This window comes from Podarcis raffonei, chromosome 4, assembly GCF_027172205.1.
Source record: "Podarcis raffonei isolate rPodRaf1 chromosome 4, rPodRaf1.pri, whole genome shotgun sequence".
NCBI classification, from domain to species: Eukaryota; Metazoa; Chordata; class Lepidosauria; order Squamata; family Lacertidae; genus Podarcis; species Podarcis raffonei.
The window spans coordinates 49,130,339-49,156,592 of NC_070605.1; the positions used below are offsets into that span (position 1 = coordinate 49,130,339).

General features: G+C 38.6%; 1 protein-coding gene across 2 annotated transcripts in view; it reads left to right on the forward strand.

Moving 5' to 3' along the window:
• The window catches only part of CXADR (CXADR Ig-like cell adhesion molecule), a 32,269-nt gene extending 10,902 nt beyond the window's left edge, over nucleotides 1-21,367 (forward strand). The window contains exons 2-8 of one of the 2 annotated variants that reach the window (XM_053386510.1): nucleotides 2,819-2,979; nucleotides 3,329-3,527; nucleotides 4,674-4,826; nucleotides 7,068-7,190; nucleotides 7,306-7,444; nucleotides 9,415-9,601; nucleotides 20,836-21,367. In XM_053386510.1, coding sequence (XP_053242485.1) covers nucleotides 2,819-2,979; nucleotides 3,329-3,527; nucleotides 4,674-4,826; nucleotides 7,068-7,190; nucleotides 7,306-7,444; nucleotides 9,415-9,601; nucleotides 20,836-20,877 — 1,004 coding nt within the window. In that variant the 3' untranslated portion in view covers nucleotides 20,878-21,367. Of the gene's footprint in view, nucleotides 1-2,818; nucleotides 2,980-3,328; nucleotides 3,528-4,673; nucleotides 4,827-7,067; nucleotides 7,191-7,305; nucleotides 7,445-9,414; nucleotides 11,248-20,835 lie in introns of those variants that run through there. The other variant, XM_053386508.1, reaches the window with a different exon arrangement.
• Nucleotides 21,368-26,254: the final 4,887 nt, after the last annotated feature.

Sequence of the window (26,254 nt, forward strand, 5' to 3'; positions counted from 1 at the left end):
GCTATTAGAATTATAGAGTTAGAAGAGACCCCGAGAGTCACGTAGTCCAACCCCCTGCAGTGCAGGAATCTTAACATGTGGTTCTCCATCCAAGTTGAAAACATACAGGACCCTGCTTAGCTTTGGAATTGTGCCAGCAGTTCTATTGCTGCAACACTAGGAAGACGAAGTCTATAGGGAAAGTCAATGCATCACTTACCTTGAAAATTGCCCTACATTGGTGTTCATATGACACTTCTGTAAATCATGTAGACTGAAAACAGAGCCTGGTGAATTCTTCATTGTGACCCTAGTGCTTCTGCAGCACCGGGTGTATTGATCGTTGCATTATAAGCACGAGTTGAAGCACAGCTCTGGCACCAAGAAAATGGATTTGGTGTTTGCGCTTGCATCTTTCTAAGATGTGCATCCTGTTCAGCTCTAACATTGCAGGAGGGAGCTTTAGAACTGCAAGATTACATTTCATGTCCAAGTAACACATTCTGTCTACAGAAAACCCACACTTCCATACATGTGAAAGCTCATGTGAGCTGTCCAAGAGAATGAGAAGAGCACCACGGTACCACTAAAACATTATGGAAGAATTTCATGTTGGAATGTTGGATAAATTTGAGGGGAGGGGAGGGGAATAAGATTTCTATATATATCTAAAAGGGCTTTTATCCCAGATATTTCTGGCAATATATCTGTGTTTATGTTTTATTTCCTATCTTGTCATACCTTCGTAGAAAACAGTATTGGACAAACAAAAATCTGTTTTAAATATAAATCTATATGTTACAGCATATGTTATGGATTAGTGGCATTTAATAACTCTAGTACTGTATGGTGGTATAGCAATTCTTGCGTGACTTATCCTTTGTTACTTGGATGTTAATGTAAAAACAGTAGAAATCTGTCATAAAAATCTAATTGGTAGCAAAAAACAGTATAGGAACAAGTTGTTTCTTTTTTAAGCATTGCAGAACACACCTCACCATTTATATGGAATAATTTTGAAAACTACTTTTCACTTTTTTTTTAGAGTTGAGAACGTATATTCTTATTTAGAATCCCCAAATTTGTACAAACATTTCTCTTGGTCTTTACTTAACTATCTCTGAAAAAGTTCTTTGGCCATTATGCAGATGTTGTAATCATTTGCTTGTGTCAGAAATGTGTGTGTCAGAAATTTATTGTCCTTCTGAGTATAGCATGCAACTGAGGATTATGCTGATGTTCCAGGAGGAGATGAAGCAGAAAAGGCTGCCAAAAGCATTAGATCTGAAAACTCATTTGGGATTTTATGAAAATGCTAAACTACACAGTTGTTTAAAATTAAGCTGTCTTTGTCTGAAAATGGAACTTCATGATATGGCTGTAGATTTACTGTGTTCTCTTTTGAAGAACGATGTGAGAAATGTCATATGAATTCACTGAGAAATAGCAGTCATATGTTGATAGTCCTACACTTAAAATTATATAACTTTTGTGAAAAATAGGAGGAATGAAGTAAACGTTTCCTGATTCTAGTGAATTGTTTATCAAACAGTGGCCTGTTTCTCGTGTTACATTAAGCCATAGTTAAAAGAAACGATGGTTTAATGTGAAGAAGCTGCATGTACCACTGTGCAAAAGTCCACACTTCACTCCTCTCCTGCTCCTGCTGTGCTGTAAAAGAAACAAGCCAGAATCTCACCTTTTCATGAATGAAAACATGAGCTTGTGGTTTTTTTCTAAGCTAGGTTTGTTTTGGGGGGAGAAACTAATGATAAGTCCGTGTTTGCACATGATGACAAGCCAGACTGTGGCTTGTTTCATTTCCAGCAGGGGAGGAATTGACGTGCAAATAGCAGTGCATACAGCATGTCCACATGACTGGTTTACCATGTGAATTGGGCCAATATGTCAATACTAGATTATTGTCTGAATTTGGACACATGGGAGTCTCAACGTTTGACATTACCAACTTACGCCCCCCCCCCCATTTTCGTGGGAGAGGGGGTAGTTCAGTAATAACACAGAAAGAGTGTTATGTACTGAAGTTCTCACCCTGGGCCAGCAGGGGGATACTGTAGATAGTTTTCACTCAGGTCCACATATGCAAATAAGAGATTGAAAGTGACATTCAGTGATTGGGTAGTTACAGAAAATGGTTACTGTTGCGTTCTAGTGGAGCTCTATATAAGCAGGCTGGCTGAACCCTTCAGTTCAGTTCTTTTCTGGCCTGTGAATAAACAAGAGCTATTTGAAGAATCGCTGTGTCGTCTGATATATTCACCCACAACTTAACAGAGAGAGATTTATGGCTGCTCAGAATGACTCCATGAAGTTATTGCAATGAAAGTGCTCAACTTTGCCTTCCTCGTCCCTTAATTTTATAGCGTGTCTCTTAGATTGTAAACCATTATTGTAAAATGGAAACTACTTTTGCTGTGATAAAAGGAGGTAGATAGTATACTGTTACATCATCATTACGCAGGTACCGTGGTTGTAGAATTCAGTCCTACTTGCTTTAGCCTGCACAGCGTTGCACTGGCCTTTAAGTATAGCAGAGTAATGAAAAAGGCATGCAACATCTATTTAACATAAAAAATTCTTCAAAAGATATGAGTAATGTTTTAGTCCCTAAGGGCAAACAGCTAATGTAATCACTGTTTCCTTTGTACCTTGCAATACATAGAAATGCAAGAGGTTTGCAATAGTTGGTTCCAAGTCACGTGGTTTATTTAGATGTCTAAAAGAGAGAGAAGCTATTCCTATTTTCAAAGTTGTGCATACAATATATTTTCATACTTTTTAAAACTTCTAAGGTGTTACAATTTTGGTTTGCTTCTAGATCTCACTGAGGGCGTAACAATAACATCAACTGAACAGACGATGGTAACAAAGGCTCTAGGAGAGAAGGTTACTTTGCTCTGCCAGTATACTCTTGCAGCAGGAGATGAAGGACTACTTGACATTGAATGGGTTGTCTTGGAGCCAAAAAAGGAGCAACCGGTAAGTGAAAACCTTTATTAAACTCCTAGGTCTTCCATATCTTTCACTTCCATTTTGAACGTAGCTGAGCCCAAAGCTGAGACTTAAGAATTCAAATGTTTAACCTAGTGTCCTTCCAGAAAATAGTTCTAGGACATATTTATTTACTACTGGGAAAAATCGAAATCATATTAGATAGAACATACATAACTGTAGAGCATGAGACTCTTAATCTCAGGGTTATAGGTTTGAGCCCCATGTTAGGCGAAACACTCCTGCATTGTAGGGGGTTGGACTAGATGACCCTAGTGGTCCCTTCCAGCTGTGATAACTCATATACAAGATAGTCATCTGTCTCTTTTCCTTTCAGGTAATTATGTACAGTCAGGACACGGTTTATGATAAGTATCATATGGCTGGGCGGGTACAGTTTGTTAATCAGAACCCAGCTGATGGAGATGCGAGTATTGATATCCTGAACTTACAGCCGGCTGATAGTGGCATGTACCAGTGTAAAGTGAAGAAGGCTCCTGATATGCAGACCCACAGAGTTCAGCTGACGGTACTTGGTAAGATATTTCTAGTTTTGCAGTTGCATAAACTGTACATAGTGCAGGCTCGTGACACTCTTTTCTGTTGAGAGCTGTATTTGCTTGGAGATACGTGTTTGCTGCATGTTGGCAGGGGGCAAGGCTGCAGCAGCAGCATGTGGAAATGGGGTCAAAAGTAGGTGTGTCCCCCCCCCCACGCTTTCATCCCTTTTCAGCAGTCTGCGGAATAGGGGGAATAGATAACTCTTTGCTTGCAGAGGGCTTCCAAAATTCTGAGCTGCAGGTTGCCCTGCTTTAGTGAGTTATTAAAGGTAAAGGGACCCCTGACCATTAGGTCCAGTCATGGCCGAGTCTGGGGTTGCGACGTTCATCTCGCTTTATTGGCCGAGGAAGCCAGCGTACAGCTTCCAGGTCATGTGACCAGCATGACTAAGCCGCTTCTGGTGAACCAGAGCAGCACACGGAAACGCCGTTTACCTTCCCGCCGAAGCGGTACCCATTTATCTATTTGCACTTTGATGTGCTTTTTAACTCCTAGGTGGGCATGCATACAATTAATATTACTTTTTATCTGATTTTATAAAGTGGCTGTAAGTATTGGATGAATAGTTGGAGATTTGCTAGTATTTATTTTAATTCATATAATTTATATATCATCCTTCATCCGAGGATCATAGGGCAGTTTATAGTATTAAAACAAACAGAACAATACCACCACCCCTCCCACACAGTTTAAAAGGCCACAGTCTAAGCATGGTAAAGAGTTGTTAGATGGACAGTATTTAAATCAGCCCCCTTATTATCTTGCATTAGCTGGGCCAGGAAATAAAGCATTTTGCATGCCATATTTCAGATTAAAGGGCACAATGACCATAAGTTTGTTACATTTCGAAGCAAGACATAGTACAAACTGGTGGGTGGGACAAATATGTGGTGTGATATGCTAAGAAATGGCTCTGTAGTTGGTCTCATGGAAGAAGTAGCTTAATCTTTTTGAAATTGTAGTAACAATTTGTTGGCAAACTACTGATATTTGAAAGAAAATAAAATATGTGTATAAAATGTCTGTGATGTATGTATAGTTTATGTTGCGGCTACATATACCATTTAATGAGTACATAGTTCTAAGTTTGCATTCATAGTACAATAATATTCTTTTAATAGAAAAACCTCAAAAGACCAAATGCTATGTCGAAGGATCACAGGAGATTGGAACTGATGTTACTCTGAAATGTAAATCCCAAGGAGGCACTCCCCTTATAAGCTACCACTGGGGGAAGATGGGTAAAGAAGGACTTCCGGACAGATCATCACTGAGTATGCTTCTATATTATTACTGTCTTTTTCATATTTGAACACGAGTGTCTGTTCCCTTCTAACTTCAAATGCTAAACTAATTACAAGCAGAGCTTTGAATTTTAAAGAGTTAATTTTTTAAAAATTGAGTCTGCTCTGCTGAGTTTCTTTAAAGAATTTTCCAGAGATGTTTCCTTGGGCCATGAAGGTAGTAAAAAAAAAAATGCCCCCTGGTGAGCTCTGGAACTTGCTGAAAAGAAGAGTTATACAGTGGTACTTTGGTTTAAGAACAGTGCTGTTTATGAATGATTCAGTTTACAAACTCTGCAAAACGTGGTGTCCCGGTTTGCGAACTTGACTTTACTCAGTCCAAGAACAGAATCTGAATGGTGGAAGGGCACAAAAATGATTTCTATCATGCATTTTACTGCAGTGATTTCCAACCTTTATGAGGATGCTTTTTTAACCTCAAAAAATTAATGGTCCCCCACATGCTAATTGTTGTAATTTTATGCAACTTTAAGTCATATAATAAATAATGAGCAAAAAAAGTATGAACACAGTAGCATTTTTAAAAGAAAATGCAAATGTGCCAAAATCAAAGAAAGCAGCAAGGATTCGTTTATTTATTTCCTCAGTGTACCCACAAATCAAAACCTAAGCAATTAATTCCAAAAGGTATTGCATATCAATTTATCTATAAATTCATTTATTTCTCCAATATGCCCCTTGATGAACCCAATGAATATATTCAAAAAGGTATGAAAGACACAAGATAAAATTATTTATTTCCCCAGCACACCCGGTGATCAACAACATAACTAATCAATCAAATTGAACCAAATATTTATTTCTGAGTAATACCCAAAAGAATTATAAAGAAAACTTTAATTGCCACCAATGATATATATGGCAATTTATAGAATCATGACTCTCTTGTATTCTTCGGTAAGTTTCCTAATCACTGTAAGTAAATCTACTTATATATGCAGTTAATTAGATTCTATTTCATTTATAGTTTTGGTTGTTTTGTTTTTTTAGTAAGGTGGCAGGCATGAGGAGCAAATGCTGCTCAGAACAACAGGCAACCCTAAAAGGTCTGATGCCCAAATGATCTCTAAGACACAAAACTCCCCCAAATCCACAAATTTTATTCTTTAATAAAGCACCAAAAGTAATCTCCACTGCTGCCGTAACTGAGGAACTCAAATGCAGCCAATAATTAGTAGGCAGAAAGTCCACAGAATGGAGATCACTAAAATTAAATTGAGGGTCTACAGCCCTCTATAACTGTGTATTTCACCTTCTACAATAAACCCTAAGTGTTGTGCATCATAAAAGGCCCGAAAACGCCAAATGCAACATGCCTCTGCTACGTTCTTGCAACTTGCCACCAGGTTTTCCCAAGTACACCTCACAGCAACAAAAGAAAGTAGAGCAGGCATAGACCAGTGCTGTTGAACCATGTTCCCACAATTTCCAGCGGTCACAGTCTCCTCAGGGATAACATGGCACTCCTGGGAATGTTGCTGCAAAGAGGTACAGCAGCATAGGAAATCATCCAACTGCAGACTTGGAGGAGCGCTACCCATGGATCCCTTGGGGGTTCCTGGCCCTAAGGTTGGGAAACTGTCCCAGTTCCTAAAATATTTTGTTAATTTTTCCTATTAATAAAACTATAAAAGCAGGCTGTTCTCAGCAGTCAGTTAATTAATTTTAATAGAAATTTTCATTGGATAATACTAATAATGTGAATTATAAAAAAGCTTGGAAGAAAATGGTATCCTCTTGTAATACTATGAAGCTTATCCAGGCAAGGTAGAAAAACCCAAATCTCTAGATCAACCTAGATTAAATGGGTGAGTAAATATGTGGGGGCAGGAGTTTTTCCAGACACCTTATGAAAAGTCAGTTTAAGTTATAGCTAGTAAACATCTAAATAGCAGTAGCAGATTTGGTTGCTAATTGGTTTGGTACCTCATAGCTACTTCATCTTGATTTGGAGGGTGATTACAGCAGCAGCCCCAAGACTATTCCTAATAGGAATGGGGTGAGTGAGTTGGCAGAGTGCGTGTCTCTGAATATGTTTGGAAACCAAACTTCTTCTGCACCTTAGCTGTGTTGAATTATTTTGTGTAAGTAATATGCACAGTCAAAAGTTAAACACGTAAGAACATAAATCCATGCTTTATTGATTATTCCTACCAATGCTACTTTTGACAAATTCTAATGAAGTTTATATGTATATATATATATTTACAGATTCAGATACAGGTGATCTTTTGATTAAAAATGCTTCTCGGGCTTCCTCTGGCACATACAAATGTGTAGCTTCCAACAGAGTTGGTGCAGATGAGTGTTCTCTTGTGCTGAACGTCACCCCTCGTAAGTATTATGTTTTGAAAGCAAAAACATAGAAATAATAATTTGGTAAGGCTTTATCATTAAACTGAAAAATGAATTCCTGCCATCTCATACATCATTGTTCTATTTGTTTTAGCGGTGAATAGAGCTGGAACCATTGCTGGAGCTGTATTAGGGACTCTTTTAGGACTCTGTTTATTAGCTTTTATCATCTTCTGTTGCTGCAAGAAACAAAGAGAGAAGAAATACGAAAAAGAAGTGCATCATGATATAAGGTGTGTCACTCTGGCATGAGAAACTAGGCATGAGCTCAAAAATTTAATTGTCAATTTTACAGAATGTTTTGACAAAGGCATATGCATGAAATACCAGAAACGTTGACATCTACTCATGTACTTCTTTGACTTCATACTTTTCCCTTGTCCTGCCCTCAGTTTGAAAGCTCAAAGTTACTTATAACTTATACAAACAATTTAAAGAATATTAAATATATAAAATAGTGTGTATAGGGTTTATAAGACTAAAGTATCCTAACAACTTGCCCTGTGGAAAGTAGTACATAAGCTACCAGTTTGAACTATTTCACTAAAAAATCACCACCTTGCTTAATCTATACAAACATCCTTTAAATGCAGGGGAGACTATGTAGTGTATGTGCCAAAGTTGGCCCCTAAGAGGCAGTTTCATAAATGTGTAGTCATTCCTTAGATCAAGTACCTGGTATAGTATTTCATGCTTCAGCTATTTAGTGGTGGCGACAAAGAAAGTTTCTTGGCCATCATTGCATTCACAAGTATCCCTCCAACACACCATTGCAGAGTTACCTGACCAAGAGAGCCTTGCTTTGACACCATTGAAGGCCTGCTGTAACAACTTCTCCATCTATACTGGATCAGTTTAGGTAGTTGCAGCTTGAGGATGATGTGGACAAGCTGTAGGGGTTGACTGGGTGGATCCAGAGGGTGCTTAATCTTCACTGGGGATTGGAGAGTTATCTTCTGCCTTGAAGGAAGCAGTGGTGCTCCCTCTCCTTAAGAAGATATCCCTGGACAATTATCACCCAGTGGCAAATACCCCCTTCCTGGGCAAGGTGCTCAAGAAGGTGGTGGTGGTCCAGATTCAGGCATGCTTGGAAGAAGTTGATTATTTAAATCCATTCCAATCTTGAGTTCAGGTTTGGTCATGGCACTGAAACTGCCTTGGTCTCCCTGGTTGATTACATTTATTGGGGGAGAGATGGGGAGAGTGGAACTCTGCTTGTTTTCTTCAATTTCCTGGTAGCTTTCAGTACTGTTGACCACAGTATCCTTCTGAAGTGTCTCAGAAGGTTGGCGCACTGTTTCAGTGGTTCCACTCTTATCTCCAGGGCCATTTTCAGAAAGTAATCATGAGAGGCTACTATTCAGTGCCATGGGAGTTGTCCTGTTGGATCCTGCGGGGTTCAATCTTGGCCCCCCACCCCATGCTATTTAGCATCTTTTGCAAAACCTCTGGGAGTTGTCATCAGGATATTAGAATTGTCATCAATATGCAGTTGACTCCCAGCTCTGTCTCTTTGGTCTAGTTGTGGTGTTAGATTGGTGCTTGGATGAGGGGATATGCTGGATGTGGGCCAATAACCTGAAGCTGAATCCTGAAAAGATGGGTGTTGTGTGTTCCAAGTTCTCATGTGCAGGAGGTGGGGAGATGGCCTGCCTGGACAGAATTGCCCTCCCCTAGAAGGGGCAGGTTCACAGCTTGGAAGTGCTGTTGGATCATTGCAGGCTCAAGTGGATTTGGTGGCTAGGAGTTCCTTTTTTCACCTCTGGCTGGTTTGCCAACTCTGGTCCCTTCTGGACAGAGATAACTTTGCTCCTATACTCCATGCTCTGGTAACTTCCAGATTGTATGGAACTGTACTTGAAGGCAACTTGGAAACTGATTGGTCCAAAATGCAGCAGCCAGACTTTTGGCTAGGCTTCTGTTTATATCCCATATAACCCCTGTTTTGAAATAGCTATACTAGTTGGCAGTTCATTGCTGGGTCCAATTCAGGTGCTCAGGATAGTGCTTAAAGCCCCAAATACCTTAAAGACCACTTTCCCTACAGACCTCAGGTGCCAGGATAGGCAGAGGGGGGCCTTGAGGCAATGTTTCATTGAAATAAATGGTACCAAGTCAATATGGATAGGGATGTTTCTAAGTGTTTGGGTTTTCCTTCCTACAAGACTCTTAAGTAATTTTAAAAATCTGCTTAATTTTTCAGAGAGGACGTTCCTCCTCCGAAGAGTCGTGGTTCAACAGCCCGAAGCTATATAGGGAGTAATCGCTCTTCTTTGGGTTCAATGTCTCCTTCCAATATGGATGGATATGCCAAGACTCAATACAACAAAGTACCAAGTGAAGACTTTGAGCGTACTTCTCCTCAGAATCCAAATTTTCAACCACCAAAGGTAGCTGCACCTAATCTAAGTAGAATGGGAGCAATTCCTGTGATGATTCCAGCACAAAGCAAAGATGGTTCCATAGTATAGTACAGCATTAATTTATACTTTCTGCAGTTCAGTGCATTAACTTGTTCCAGTTCTACACTTTTAAATATGCACAGAATTGATCTCGAGCATTGACAAGTGCGCTTTGTTTACCACCTTTGTACCAATTTTGACCATATACACTAAAAACTGAAACTTTTGAAGAAAGTTTTGTCATCTCTGAGTAAACATGAAACACTAGCAATATTTAAATTCTGTATGGGTTGTTAAATGAACCCTTTGCTCTGAATTTTTGATAATATTAGGAGATACTGAACTGTATGACATGAATTGTTTGTCCTTACATTTTTAGAGTGAATGAAATATATTCAGCATCTGTTACAGTGATGGAAATGTCTTGTGTAAAAAATGGACGTAAATTCTTGTAATATAGACCCCGGAATATTTTTATCAACAACTTTAAACTGAATGAATTTTCAGTTCCAGCTAGACACAACCAGCTTGGTTGATTTTTTATTTCAGTTGTTCAAAAGGCACTACCACTGGTCTCTTTCTCTTGTAGGAAGATAGTAATTTACTATGACCATGCAGCCACTAAATATATCTTGTACTGCTTGCCCCATGAGCATAAACCTCTTTATTTTTGGATACATAGCACTGTGTGTGATTGCACAATAAGCACCTGATTTTTTAAAAAAGAAAATTTAAAACTGAAGTCTTATTTCTAAATTAACACTTGGCATTCTGTAACCAATACTTGCTGCATGTCAGACACTCTGAATTTCTGCGGATTTGTGTGTGCAGAAGTCTGAATTGCGGGTTGGTTTGTTTGTTTTTTTAAAAAACCCACTATCACTTGTGTGTTCTTGGGATATTTAATATTGCTCTTTATGTTGTGTAACAATAGTGAAGGACTTAAGGATTTTGTCCCCTAGCTTTTCTGCAGTATTGATACCTTCGATGGCTCTTTCCAATACCTGCTGATAATATTTTTTGGTTCTTCCTCCCATCTGTGTTCCTATACTATTTTAATTAGAAAACAGAAAAGAAAAACCTAGGAGGCCATAAAAGTGAAACCTCTACTTAATTTATAGCCTTTTATCTGTTTATTTAAATAACCAGATGAATTACTAGGAAGCCATTGATACTGAATTTGTATAGAAATGTTCCCTGTCATAATTCCACGGATTTAAATATCAGCAGATATTTAAACTGCCATTGCAGTAAGCTATATTACTGTGTATTATTTGCTCTGATGTTAGTAAATACAATGTCTGCATTATCTGCTCTTCCAACTTGAAGAAATTTGGATTACCTGTGTGTGTAGCTATGAAAACATCAGATAAAAAAACAATGCTGTAAATATCTATGATTTTCTTAACTTGGGTAGATCTGATATTTTCATGTATTATAGTGAGTATTGCATAACTTCACATCAGGACTCATATGTGAAGTACATACGCCCTGATGAATTTTGGTAGTGAATAGATTGTAAGTGTGTAAATAGTATTCATATACTGAGATGTTTTAGATTATCTGATGCCGTTGGATTGAATATCCTTTTTTTTCATCTGTGCCTTTTCAATAAACTTTACATCTGATTGTAAGTTAAGTTTCAATTATGGAATATTCTGGTGCCTGACTTTACTTTTCTTAAAGGTGCTACAAGATGAAGGTATAGTTTTCAACACAACACTGTGACTTAATTCCTTCTTACTTGATGTTTAATTTTTTTCTCCCTTGCCAATGTTTTGGATGTTGCTCAATTGCCTACATAATGTCATAATGTCCTGTATTTCAAAATGACTCCTTTTTGTTTGTTGCTGTGTCTATGATACCTTCATGGGGATTGTTACTATTTCCTGTAAAACTTGTTTATCTACTGTGTTGCACCAGACAGATGGATGATTAGGAATTTAACATGTGGCTTTTGAAAAGAGGAGACAAATAATGATGATGATGATGATGATGATGATACCTAAACATGCAATATGAAAGCAAGCCTCCTTTAAATATGTAACATGGTAGAACCATTGTTTTTTTGAGAGGGCGGGGAGCACACACTGCTATTCAAAAAAGTTACCCTTCTGCACTGTTTCTGAAGTAATACAGTCCAGATTCTAGAAGTCTGCCACACTGCTTAAGTAGATTAACTCTCACTGAATGATTTAAAAATGCCGTGTTGCACAGTTGATAAACATGGGGTATATTCATATAGCATTTTCTCAGTACTCTCTACTTGTGGTATAAATGGGCAAAAGGCATAATTGTGTGGTAGCACACCAGTCAGAAGAATTTCTGCATATTTATTAACTTGTCATCTCACATGAAAGTAATAAATGGGTAGAATGAAGGATAGCACGATGAGCCTTCAAAACATAGCTCTTAGGCTTTGGGACCTTGACAGTTTCTGCTTGTTTATAAAATTGCATGGAGATTGTAGTAATAGGAACTGACATAGCAGATCTATATGTTTTAGGTAAGAAGTGACTTGGGACAGACTTTGCTCTAAGCACTTAACTTCTAGACCCTACTGAATAACCAAAACACCAGTCTGAAGGACACTGCTATTATAAACATGATAAGGTCCGAAAAAGTTTCCCGTGGTAAACTGTCGGATTTTCTTTAGGCTGTGTGTGTTGTTGCTTTGACAAACCAGGAAGCAGGAAAAGGGAGAGAGGTCATGGCCTGGGATGGCACTGTGCCCCTGCATACCAATAGTGTCAACACAGCCAGTTCATTATTGTACTAATTTACCATCTGGATGCTGATGATCTGTAGAGGAGCTGTGCAACAACAGCACAATCAGTGTTTGAGAGAGGGGAAGCTGGTATGTAGGGATTAAGGTTAATATGGTCTGCATTGATTTGACATTTAAAAAATAGATGTCAGATACTGATTTATGTAGAAGAAAAAATAATGTCATCCCAGTTGCTAGATGGGAGGAGGTAGCAGAATAACCTAAGTAAAAGTCTTCAGATGGTAATAGTACTTCTGCTAAACCTCTCTCTGCAAGGCAGCAAGCAGTTATATAAAAATATTAGCACCATCTGTAAGGTAGTTCATTCACAGCAGTTTCGTATGTTGTTGATTTTAAAATGGCAAATCTTTTAGCTTAAATATAAAATCGCAGTCTTCATGAAATACATTTGTTTTCAATCAAAAGATGGTACCTAGAATGATTTAATAATTTTAATGTATTACCATACATTTAAGCAAATAAATATTTAACAGTATCCCTGATTGGCACGCCCTCATAACATTGAACTGATAATAGTTTTTAAAAAGGGATTATTTTTAAAAACGTCAGTAACAAAGTTTTGAATATCATCTCCTTGGGTTTGAGCCTCCTCACTGTTGATGGAGGCAATCTTGATATTGTTCCTCTTACGAAATAATTCATTTTTCTTGGCATGTACAAGTCGTTGTCACACAAAGGGTAATTCATTTGTGGTAATTCATTTGTTTAAAGGCAATGGGATAAATGTACTTGTGGACCTTCCTAGTTTTTGCTCATTATTAAGAATGCTTAGGCCCATTTGGTGTTAGTGTATAACTCAGCAATTGGAGCAATAATACAGGACATTAATGAGGCACCGTGATAGGTTTTGGATTTGGCAATGAATGCAGTTTGTATGCAATTTGCTTTTTCAGACTTCTGAAGTACAAGCACTGAAATTTGTAGGACAAGTCCCAAATTGTTGTAGTTTAATGACTTATGCATTACTTGAAATAAAGTTGTTAGTGAAAACTATTATTCTGATACAGTGTCTGAGTGTGTGTTCTCTCTGTACCCGCCCCCATCTTCTCCTGTAAGTAATTTTGAAAGGATTATTCGTTTTTGTGAAAGTTGATTGTGGTCATTCTTAATATTCTGCTTCTTCCTTTAAAAATTAAGATAGAAAGTAAAACCATGCGGAAAGCTGGGGCAGTTGTCCTGTTTATTGGCATCTAACTGTTGAGGTCTAATTTGTGTCAGCATGAAAGATGTCAGCTTATCCACAAGCCTTTTTGCAAATGTATTCTAACACATCAGACAGCAGACTAGAAGGAATTGTGGGTTTAGGGTGGCTGTCAGCTATATTGATGCACACTTTCTACTGTGCTAATGCAGTTGCCTTTGCATCCAAGGGACAGTGAAACATGGAATTAAACCTTAACACTTCCCAAGTAGGTGCCTAAGCATAATTTGGACTCGACGCACCACGAAAGCAGCCAACATTAAGCTTCAATCATGCCTGGCTGTGTGTGGAACTTCAGCTTTCAATCTGCACGTAGTCCAAAAGGGAAAATCGTAATAACTGCACACCCAGTATGGCCAGCAACCTTGGGATATTTTTATCTTAAGTATTTATACTCCTGCATATTTGTATTCCTGAATATGCTCAATGCTTAGTTGATGTGTGCTTTCTATATATTTAGTAAGTTTTATGTTCTCCCTTTCATGAAAAGGAAAATCACATAAAATATTTTTAACGCAATGCAAATCACATGAACTTTGTATTTCCAGAGGATGGCGACATGTTTTATGAAAACATAAAGATGGCTTGTAAAAAGTAATGGCTTTGTTATTTCATATCTGTTCAGCCTTGTGATTATTATTGGATTTTAGATATTTTAACTACAGTATAATGTATGTTGTCAGAAAGATGATTGAATGAGTAGGTGTGTGAACACTGAAACTATTGAGGTGTTTTTTTTTTTGTATACTGTACCTTCATTATATAGAAAGAGCAGGTCTATCAAGAATGGAGTCTGGAGTAAGTGTCTGGATGTTATTGTGTACATATTTTAATTATATTTTGGTTTTTTACATTTCTGTTGTGCATAGCACTTGGAAGCACTTCTTGGGAAGCTGTTTATAAATCCTTCATTAAATCTCTTTAGGATTTTCAAAAATTGGTAGCAGGCATGATAGTTTATTTTTTTTCCAGGTTTTCCACAAATAAGAGTCTGGATTCTTGAAAGTAGCTAGCCCTTTTCATTGTTGTAACAGGAAGAGAGCTTAGTACATTATTTGCTTTCAGGATTTATAAACTGCTTCCCAACAAGTGTGTCTGTAGGAAAGACATGTAAAAACAAAAATCCATATGCAATAAAAATAAATTTATACATAACAATCTAAAACCACATATTAAATCATACAGATTCCACTTGCTAGTAGTAAAAAATGGCTGAGCCTCCCCTAAGGGAAAGTTTCAGTAACTATCTAAAAGCAAAATACGAATATTTGTTCACAACAGGGGTTCCTGTAGTGTTTAAGATTGGGGTGAAACTAATGATAAGATACTTTCCCACCAGTATTACAGAGATTTGGAAAACTAGAGAACATGAGAAAACCCTAAACTCATTCATTTTTTTGTAACATAGTTTTTATTCATTTTCATCTGTTTAACATTGTTGCAATGAGATACATATTCACTTTACATTAGAGCAACAGTTACCTAAAGTTAAAAATAAAACAATAAACACCCAGATAAACGTTTCTGAATATATTCACAAAGTTAACAATTATTACAAATACTACAGATATGAAATGTTTATTAACGTTAAATTGGCGACCATAAGCAAAAGGTACTTCGTATCAACAACAATTAGAATTTATAGGGAGGAGAGAAGGGAAAAAAATAAAAATAGGCACTTTATTCATGCCAGACTGTGCTGTAAGCTATGGGTACTGTTCCCAGACTGCATACAGATTCTAAACTCATACTTTTAAAATTCTCTTTGTGTGTAGAAATTTGTGTAGTTTTCCCATTCGGGGTATGATTGCAAAAGTTCTACTTTTGATTTAAAGAAAAACATGTCATAACTTCTGAAGCCAATTTTAAGATTATGGGTTGAGATAAAAATTCACAAAGCCCAGAAAGGCTTGCCCTCAAAGCTTGCAAAGGATAGTTAATGATGCTCAGAAATCAAAACCTGAGAATACTATAATTGTTATACTACTGGTCCTGTAGTATAATGCAGCTTTAATAATAAATTATATCCCACTCTTACTCTGAAAATATGAATAGTAGAATTCGTTTGTTGTCAAAGGTGTGACACTTGATAAAATTATAAATCAATTTAGGACTTTCATTCCCTTTCTGCTTATACCTTTTTCTGTTACTTTTATCTAATTCGCTATACTGAATCATACGGGTGCCAAGTTAATAAAGCACAAAAGCTATGCAAGGCTTTGGACTAGTGAATGATTACTTTTGAGGCTGAAGCAAGCTGACATCTCTGGGCACAGCTGGTGAATTGAGGAACATAGTTGAGAGCCTGTGTTGTAGCTGCCAGCTTTCTCTGTGCTAGATGCTACTGCTTTCTGGTAGTAAATATATTGCCCTTTCCCATCACCTCTAATTCTATAACCATCCATACTGTAGTATTTCCAGTAATACAATATGCTTAACAAAACAAACGAAAGAGGAAGTGCAATTTGTTAGTCATGGGCAACTTAAAACCATCAGGAGTGACGCCTCATGCCTTTCATATGGACTGAAGATTTTGGGTGTCACGTGGCAGTACAGAGTTTCAAACAAATATGTGCTCTCCCACATTCCAAGCATGTTTGCACTCCTTTCTCAGTGACACTTATGCTGGCTTGGTCATGTGCACAGAATGGAAGATGGCAGGATCCCCAAAGATGTGCTCTATGGGGCTTAAGGCACCAGGTTCATTGGCAGACCAACTGCGTTACGAAGATGTCTGCAAATGTGACGTGAAGACTGGCAACATCAACCCTGCCGTGTGCAGACAATCACAGTGCCTGGAGACAGATAGGTTACGTATCAATAGCAGTGACCAGAGAAGGAACGACTGCTGGGGGGAGCACAGAGAGAAGAAACACCATGATTCATCTGCAGCAGCACAACCGGGCGCCTTCATTTGCCCCAGCTGCAACAAAACAGGTCTCTCCCATATCTTTGTCTACAGCAACAGCAGGCGCTGCAACCTTCCAACAGTTCAAAGGAGCAGCCCTCCAGTGTCTCCTGGGACAGACGGATGCCAACAAATATCTGTGGGACTTAACATCTCTCTGGGAATAGGAGTAGAAGCATCAGGGAATGGAGTGACAAATATTGGATCTCAGCCTATAGATTAATACTTTCCCCCATTGAACTGCAGGTTTTATTTAACCTTGGGCTACACTGGTTCTTAACATAGCCTAAGCACTGTGGCTCATGCACTGGTAACCCTAAGGCTGGATTTTGGCTGGGGCGGGGAACTTCCTTTTCACACCAAAGGCCCCATTCCCATCTGGGCATCCTTCTGTGGCCTCCATGCCAGAATGGGCCAAAGGCTAAAGTGGGCCAAGCAAGTAATGCAAGTTTTTCCTTGGTACACACAGCACCTCTGTCTTTACTGTAAGCCCCAGTTTGAACAACACAGTAAGGCAAGTTTGGCTTAACTCAGAACAGGAGAAGCAAATATGTTGTGAGTCCATATGTTTTCTCCAGGAGCCTACATGTTTTCACAATTTCACTAAACCAATGTTTGGCTTAAGTGTGTCATGCAAACCAGGCCACTGAGAAGTACCTGGACTGATGTTAATAACCAGGATTAGATAAGGGTGCACAATGGTGGAGAATCAGAATGACGATTGAAAATGAATTTGCCAACATGAAGTAAATGTTCTTGTGATCTTGCTTGTTCCGTTTCCACGTATAATAGCACAAACAGTAGGCTGAAAACTGGATCTTGGGTTGACAACCTAACTGCAAAATATTTTTTGCCTGGGGGTGGGGGGAACCAAGCAGTAAATGTTGCTTAATATTGGTTAGAAGCTGTAGAAATGCTTTTTAGTTTATGCTGCTTATCGTCTTAAAATGGTGAAAAGTTTAGGTGTATGACATGACCCATTTGTAGACCCTAGTGTATTGATTCCTTTTGACTTTAGTAAATGTGTAAAAAATTCCCTTGTGGGGTTGGGGGTTGGTGTAAGACTACTCAAAGACTACATAATCTCATAAAAGAGTTTGTCTATACAACATGCACCAACCATTTCCCAACTCGGCTGCTTATAGCATTATTCAGTATTTCGCAAAGCATTTTAAGTAAGTGGAGGAGGAGGGGTGCTTTGCAAATGCATATTGTCCTTTAAATAGGCTGACACTGCCATACCTGAATAATAAAACTGCATTGATAGAGAAAATAATTCATTCACCCTTGTGGCATAAATTTCATTGTTTTACTCTTTTTGTAAACAATTTTGAGGTATTTCTTACAATCAAGTGGTATATTAATTTTATGAAAAGATTTTTCTTTTAGTGATTGCATATCACATTTTTGAAGCATCCTATACCACTGCTAAAAGTTTTGATTTAGGAAACATTTGGCTTGGATCAGCCAGGATTTGTTAATGCGTAACAGACTGTCTAAAATGTTTTATTCCCCTTCATGGTGATAAAGCTTTATATTTTCTTCCTCTGAGTGATGATACTGTATAAACTTTCTTTTAAAAACTGCATTGGTTCTATAAAACCAATTTAAGTTTCATTTCCTGTTCATCTCTATGGAGTTCATTTCAATTCCACATAGCAAATTTCTGTATCTTGAATATAGAACATCCTTGGTTAATAAAATATTATAAGGTGTAATTATTTCACAGCATTGAATTTTGAAAGAGTTTTGGCATGCAGCTGTTCCCATAGTGTGTGTGTGTGTACACGTACACACACACACAAACACACACACACACACTATAATGGAACTAAAAGGGCTGATATTTCACCCTGCCATTATTGAAAAGATGAGTAGTTCAGCTGAAAACATACTGTTCACCAAACACCTAAAATTCCACTGTGTGAAATAAGGGACATTTGTGTTTTTTGCATGAACTGATCTGTTGTTCTCACTGTGTTAATATAAAATTTCCTGATATACCAATAGCTATAAAGCCCAAAGTTAAATTCCTTTTATAGCAAAGCTGTCAGAGGAAGAAGCCGCTGACATGTCAGTTCATCAAAGACCAAACTTATCTAAGGCACTTGGAAAAAAATCTTTTTTGGTTCACTGCCCTTCTAGGGAGATATAAATTCCTGGGACAGGTCTTAATGCATCAGATGAGAAGACTCTGGAAGCAGGAAAGAACACTTCTCTAAAGCAGAAATAGTACACCCTGATCATGCCAAATCATACAAAAAGTTGAGACATCAATTCTCCCTTGTTTCCAGTGATGATGTGCTTATAAGGGAAAGAGGTAGTTTTGTTGGCTGAGAAAATCCCTTGGTTTAAGATTCCTTGTGACAGGTAGTCTGTTAGTAGACCTAAATTGAGCTAACCAGGGCATTCTGCTTTATTTGCTTCCAGTACTTCTAATGAATACTTGCAACATTAATATCCTTTAAAAGTCTGTTACGTATCAGACAGAGGTTCCCTCTCTTATATTTTTTATTCCTGCTGAAGGCCTTCCTTTTCCAGCCAGTATTTTAAATGACTATCTGTATTGTACTTGAACTTTTTAAAATACATCTTTTTATTGTAGATGTTTTTCTTTTTAAAATTGCTTTTAAATGCTTTATGGCAAGCGATTCATAAATGGAATAAAGAAAGATTTGTGGCTATTTCTGCATATCCATTGTTTCTTATGCTATGTTGTTCCTGTACGAAGTAAAAAAAAATCCTTTCCCCTTAACTGGCATCTATTTCTTAAATATTTATCATTCTATGTTTTCCCCATTACCACTGTTTTGCACCTGGTTCTGGTTGAGGGATTTGGGTATTTTAGAAGAAAAAAACCCCAGTAGATCCCACAAGCCTAAATTCTGCTCACCCCTAGGTCAATGAGTTCCTGCCCATACTGAAACCTAGGACATTGTAGCATGCAAATTAGTTTTATGTTAGTGGGCTCTCATTAACTACCATATTTATGTGATTCTAATGCACCAGTGAACGTAATGCGCACCTCAGTTTTCAAAAAATGCTCGAAACCAAAAAAGTTTTAGCTGGCACCATCAAATCTAATGCTTACCCTAATTTTTGTGACATAATTTGGTCCAAAAAGGTGCACTTTACATTCAGGTCAATACAGTACATACCTATTTTTAAAATCCTAAATCAGGGACTAGGACTCACTTTGCATATATGCAAGGGATTTAAGCTGTAAACCACTCTTGAGAGCACTGCAGTGTTGAAGGTGTAAGATATAAATAAAATGTACAAATATTGAATTTAGGCATAAATAAGAAATGATTTTGTGCAAATAATGTTGCAAGTGCTTGCACAATCAGCAAAATATCTTCTGGATAGTCATTCTTCTGTTCTTTAGCTAAGCTGGATACATCCCTCCCACAAGTGGAATCTTAGATCCAGACCATTGTGCAAAATTCAGAAGGTTTTAAGGCTTAATAAAAGACTGTCTGAAGCTTATAACACTGAGTCCTCTGGGTCCCCCCCCCTCTAAAAAAGTTTTTTTAAAAAAGGAAAAAAGAATGATCATTAAAATGATAACAGACCTAGACCTAGAGATGAAAGCAGAATGAATAAGAATTAAAAGAAGGCAACAGCCTTGGAGACAGTTATGCTAATAATGTCTGTGGAACATCAGCTTGCAGAACTTGATAAGAATTTGGAGTGAAAATTTGGGAGGGAGATGCAGCAGTCGGAGAAGGAAAGGTTTAAACTAAGATACCTACACAAAAGTAGGGGGTCAAAAATGTCAATTGTTTTGTGTTTTTGAATTCTGCCTCATACTCGTAACCTTGAGTTCTACATCTTGCTTCCCACCTGCTCCTTCAGTCTTTAGAATTGGGAGTCAGAAGTACAAGCGATTCTGCAGTGTTTCTTACTTTTGTAATGTGCACCATCTTGTTCAGAATGATTTGATTATATGTAAAAAAGAAAATTCATGTATAACATATTCCTAATCTGGGATGGAAAGAGTAGTAGCACTTGTGTTTGTTAACTAGGTTTGAGATACTCTATATAAAACAAACATACAACAGAAAGAATCCTAAGCCACTTAGCTTCATGAATATTCTTTTTGAATACGTAGAATGGTTTTATTGGAGGGGAGAATTTAGATCCTGGAGCATTTATACAATTTTAATTTCATTGACTTTACAATTTGAATTAGACTTGCAGTTATCCAGCCACGACAATTTTACAGCTCAAGGGTGTCTGGATTAATTTTTTTATATTCCAGTTATTTATACTTGAATATACTAGAGCTCTGTATTGATTGATAATATTTTCTCTATTTATAGTATGGCCACGCAAGCAGGATGGGTGACATAACAGTGGTATAAACTTGAAGAAACAACTTGTTTGTCATGAATTTCAAGTTACGGAACAAATGAAGTACTCTGTATTTTGTCATAACTTTTAGAATCTACAGACAAGATGGTAATGTAGACTAAATTTATATTGCAGGTAGCATTTTGCCTGCTGAATGTTTACAACATGTTTTGCTTTAAAGATTTCTTCCATTGTAATAGTCCTAGACATGAATATGTGGGAAAATATGAAGGTTAACACTGGATCTGCGTGCAAATTCAAAAGATCAACCCAGATAACAATGTAGCTCATATTTTTTGTGGTTAATTAATTCAATCTGTTTGCTTAGATTTGTATGAAATTACACTTAGCAATGAATTAGTATGTTTGAAGCAATATGTGCCTTCCATACTGTATATTTTGGTGCTGTCTTTTTTAATCTTCTGATTTTTTAAACACAAACACACCTTTTTTTAAAATACTTGTGCTTTGTAACACTTAATAAAATTTTGTACGATGATACCTTACATGTACAGCAAATGTTTATCCATTGAAGTTGGAATTGTAATCGCCATTGATTTCTATGATTTGCATGGTGGTTCAGTAATTTTAAGTGTTGTGCTCTTAAGATTTTTTTACAGTGAACCTGCTGACTGCTTCTTAGATATTGTCATTACTAGCACTTCGATTTGGGTCTTGAAACAAATAAGAAGCCAGTGCAATTGAATAATATGTTCACCACCAACTTTCCTTCTCAGGAGGGGGAGTCCACAGAATTCTGTATTGGCTGATATTGCGATGCAGGAAGAATAGGCTGGAGTGGAGAACATCTGGCTTACAAGACATATAAAAGCCACCCATTTACTTCCACTGAGAAGCATTTTTCCCAAGTCTAACGCCCTCCCAGAGGGCTATTTAGGAAGGTTACAGCTATAAAGGCAAGGCTTAGTCCAGGGGTCGGCAAGGTCTATCTCACCTGGGCCAGTTCACTCCAGTGGAGATCCCTCCATAGGTTCCATTGTGTGTGAGGCCGCAATTTCTGGCGTCTGCGTCTGCACAGATGCAATTTCCGGCACTGTGGAAGCGAGTCCCTGCACTGCGCTGTGCTGCTTTAGCACAGCGCGTGGGGACTCGCCGAGCGGGCGACTCGGTTCGGGGCCCAGTTAAACGACCCCCGTGGGCCACTTGTGGCCCATGGGCCTTAGGTTGCCTACCCCTGGCTTAGTCCTTCCCTCCTTCCTCCATAAAGATCGCACCGCCCTCTGGCAAGACTCCTAATACAGTTTTCAATACTTTGTGTGTATAAGAGAATATGAATGGAGGGGAATGGAGTCACATGATGTGTGGATGTGTGTGAATTGGTGTGGGGGGGGGGAATAGAGGAGAGAGAGAGAGAGAGATGCTAGCCCTGCCCATTTTAGTACTGGTCCTGCCCACCATTGGCATGCAGTCCCAGAAGTTCATCCATGAGGGAATTTGTTCCTGAAAGATGTTTCCACCACACCTTGTACCTTGCACATTCATCTAGATGGGTAGATCTGTTGACTCTCTATCCCTACACTGACCCACTACTATAGTTTCTGTCTTGCCTGGATTAAGCTTCTGCTTCTTAGCAGGGTTCATTCCTTGGTAGCCCCAGGTAGGGCTGCCTGAGATTCCTGTCTGAAACCCTGGAAAATGACTGCCAGTCATCATCTTGTATGGATAAGTGTCCAAATCAATACAAGGCAGCTCCATATGGAGTCTCAGATTACGCTTTTAGCAATTTGGTTGCCGCTGTATACATTTTCTTTAGTTCACATAGCAACGTGATGTTATCTGCTACTAGACCTTGGAACTTGAAAGATGTGCTAGGAAACTGAAAATGAACTCCTTTTCAGTGCCTCTTCAACACTTGTATCTTCCCTCATACTGAGATTTGAAGCATTTTTTACTCATTTTATTTTACTGTAGTAGTAATATTCCAGACCCTGAGCCGATATAAACTAATTTTAGCATGACCTTTCCATCGAATGCTGGGAGGATGCTTCTATTTAAGTTCATAAGGTACCTCACCATTCTCTCCCATCCTTCAGTACCAGTAGGGACATTGAGGTGTTGCCAGTTTGCAACATTGTTAGGTGGATTCACGTTTAATTTAAATCCAGGTGATTAATGAAGGGAGGAGGAAGATTGGCAACCTGTGCAATACTTCCCTTGAAGCTCTGTGTTGGGAAGAGGTTAGAAATAAACAAGAAGTTCTTGGTATGTGAAGCCTGCTGTGTGGAACAAAAAGTGCCTTGCTGGCCATAATGTTCGTTCTGAATAACAAATAAAGATGTAGTTTTGTATGACTTGATGAAGAAGCAGGAGACTTTGATCTAATGTTATATTATGTAAAGTATAATTGAATATTTGATGCCATGTACAAAGTATTGAAAATGACACTCGTAGCTTAAAAATTATTTTGGGATAATTGCTTTTATTGCTCAATCTCAGATTTCCTGAAATAGATTGCGACACAAGCAGGTCAGCTAAGACAGCATTCTTTCATTCTGTTAAAAACAACAACTGGTAGTTGCTCTTTCTTCCTGCAAACGGTGTGTGGCTCTTTCAGGCAGAAAGCAGTAGTTTATTACCAGGGATTATCTCTTTCTGTGGGCTGGCTGACTCACCCACAGAAAATGTGCTTATTCAGGAAGTCTGCAATCCTTAAACCTCTTGTTTGGAAACAGATCTCTTGGAGGTAATTGAACAGCTCTCACTCAAGAGAATTGTGGGTGGCTGTAGTCTGGAGAGGATGGGGGGAATGTGAAAACTAAAGAAGTCAAAATAAATGGTTAATGCGAAGAATTACAACAAAGATCACTCAGAGACCTAAAACATGGAGCAATTTGGATCACAGATAATGGTGCTGAAATTGCAATTAACTGTTCACACCCTGGGACCTTATGGTGAAGGGTGGCTAATTAAGAGGTAAAAAAGAAGGTAAAGGGACCCCTGACCGTTAGGTCCAGTTGCAGACGACTCTGGGGTTGCGGCGCTCATCTCGCTTTACTGGCCAAAGGAGGCGGCGTACAGCTTCCAGGTCATGTGGCCAGCATGACTAAGCCACTTCTGGCAAACTAGAGCAGCGCACGGAAACGCCGTTTACCTTCCCACCGGAGCAGTACCTATTTATCTACTTGTACTTTGATGTGCTTTCGAACTGCTAGGTTGACAGGAGCAGGGACCGAGCAATGGGAGCTCACCCCATCGCAGGGAAGGGTGGCTAATTAAGAGGTAAAAAAGAAGGTAAAGGAAAGGACAGGACCCCTGGACGGGTAAGTCCAGTCAAAGGCGACTATGGGGTTACGGCGCTCATCTCGCTCCCAGGCTGAGGGAGCCAGTGTTTGTCTGCCCGCAGCATTCCGGGTCGTGTGGCCACCATGACTAAACTGCTTCTGGCACAAGGGAACACCATGATGGAAACCAGAGCGCATGGAAACGCCGTTTACCTTCCTGCTGCAGCAGTACCTATTTATCTACTTACACTGGCATGCTTTCAAACTGCTAGGTTGGCAGGAGCTGGGACAGAACAACGGGAGCTCACCCCGTCACAGGGATTTGAACCACCGACCTTCTGATTGGTAAGCCCAAGAGGCTCAGTGGTTTAGACCACAGCGCCACCCTAAACAACACCACACTAAAAGCCTACATACCAAGACACAGTGTGTTCATGACCCATCATACATGTATCATGAACTAACTCTTTTTACTTCACATCAGCTGACTCCAGCTTCCTCCCCAAATGTGTTTTAAGTTTATAACTATTTCTAACAGTAGTATGAGGCTTTGAGGTGGAAGCTGCTTGAAGGCTATCTGCTAAAGGAAATTGCTGCTTTTGCAAAGGAGCTATTTCCTCGTCTTCTTTTCCCCCCAGCAGCACCTCTATCTAAACCTCCTTTTAAAACTTGGGGAAGCAAATGCTTCTTCCAAAACATGTGACTCTCCATTAAATATAGGTCCACAGTAGAAAGGATGGGACTGTACATGCTTGGCCAAAATGCATAAGCTGGATGAAAGGTGTGGTTAAAGGCCCATCCAGTACAGTAATTAGATCTTTGGAAAAGAATAAGGGAAATCCAAGTTCCGATCCCCACATGGCCAAGAAGCTAGTTGACCTTGGTCTGGTTGCTGTCTTTCAGCCTAGCTGCCTCGCAACAACCAGGAGTGCTGTGCTGAGCTCTTAGGATAAAAATGTAATAAATGTGCCCCCTCCCTTGGATCCTTTGACCTGCTGTTTTGATTGTCAGATGCTGAGGAATAACCAAAGGAGAGATTTCTTCCACACTCTGCTTGCCACTCTGTGGCATTTGCTTACTGTCACATGGAATATTTAGCTGGCTAGATCATTGGTATACATTCTTAAATATTAGCAAATGGTGTGAACCCAAAGAAATCACAGTTTGCCTCTCATATCCAATTTGTTTTCAGCACAGCCTATGGCTAAGGTTTACATTTGTGTGCAAATGACTTTTCTCTCTGTTTTCATAGGTCATGAAACGGGGAGATTCAGAATATGGTTCATTTGTCTGAACTTTTGTAACGTCCTTTGCTTTTCGGCTGAGCTGACAAGTAAATATTTAAAGAGTTTGTCTCATGAAATGTAATCTGCATGCATGGAAAGTGTTGAGAACAACTCAAACAAGACATGGGGGGACGCAGGGGATTTCGGATAATTGACTGGGGTGTGTCTAGGTTGTCATTTTGACTTGCTCTTCAGTTAGAAGTAGCTTAACATTATGTGAAGTGAATTTCTGAGTTCTAGTATTCTTTCCTAAGTGTCTATTCAGGGTAACTGAGACATGGAATTATTATAAGAAGAAGAATAAAAAATACCCCGAGCCCAAGTAGTTATAATGTTAGTGAATAGTCCACGACATGAACTAGTGTCTGAAGGGGGTGGCAGGCTCAAAGAAGACTGACAGCTGATAACAAATGTATAACAAGGTGGCAGAGCATACATAATTCATCTTATCAAATTCACTAAGAAGTATAAAGATAGAATTCCAAATATTGAGTTGGAACAACCTAATTAAACTCAAATGCGTGTCATATGGCTAATATCCTGGGATCCGTGCTGATATACAGGATAATCACCTCATTAATAGTATTTAGCCAATAATGTAATGAGATAAAATGAGTGCTTAGAGCAACTAGATACCAATCAAAACCAAGAAGAACCTAATTCCCTGTATTTTTCTCATACCCCCCGTTTATTTCCTAGCTGCTACAATGGGTATTTAGAAGAAAACCTTTTATTAAATTAGGCCAAATGCTAAGTAATGCAGGCCTGTAATTTAGGATTACAATTAAATGTTCGTTAATGTTTCCGCAAGTCTGTTGATAAAGGGGGTGGGGCGCAAAGAGGCGAATGATAAAAATGTG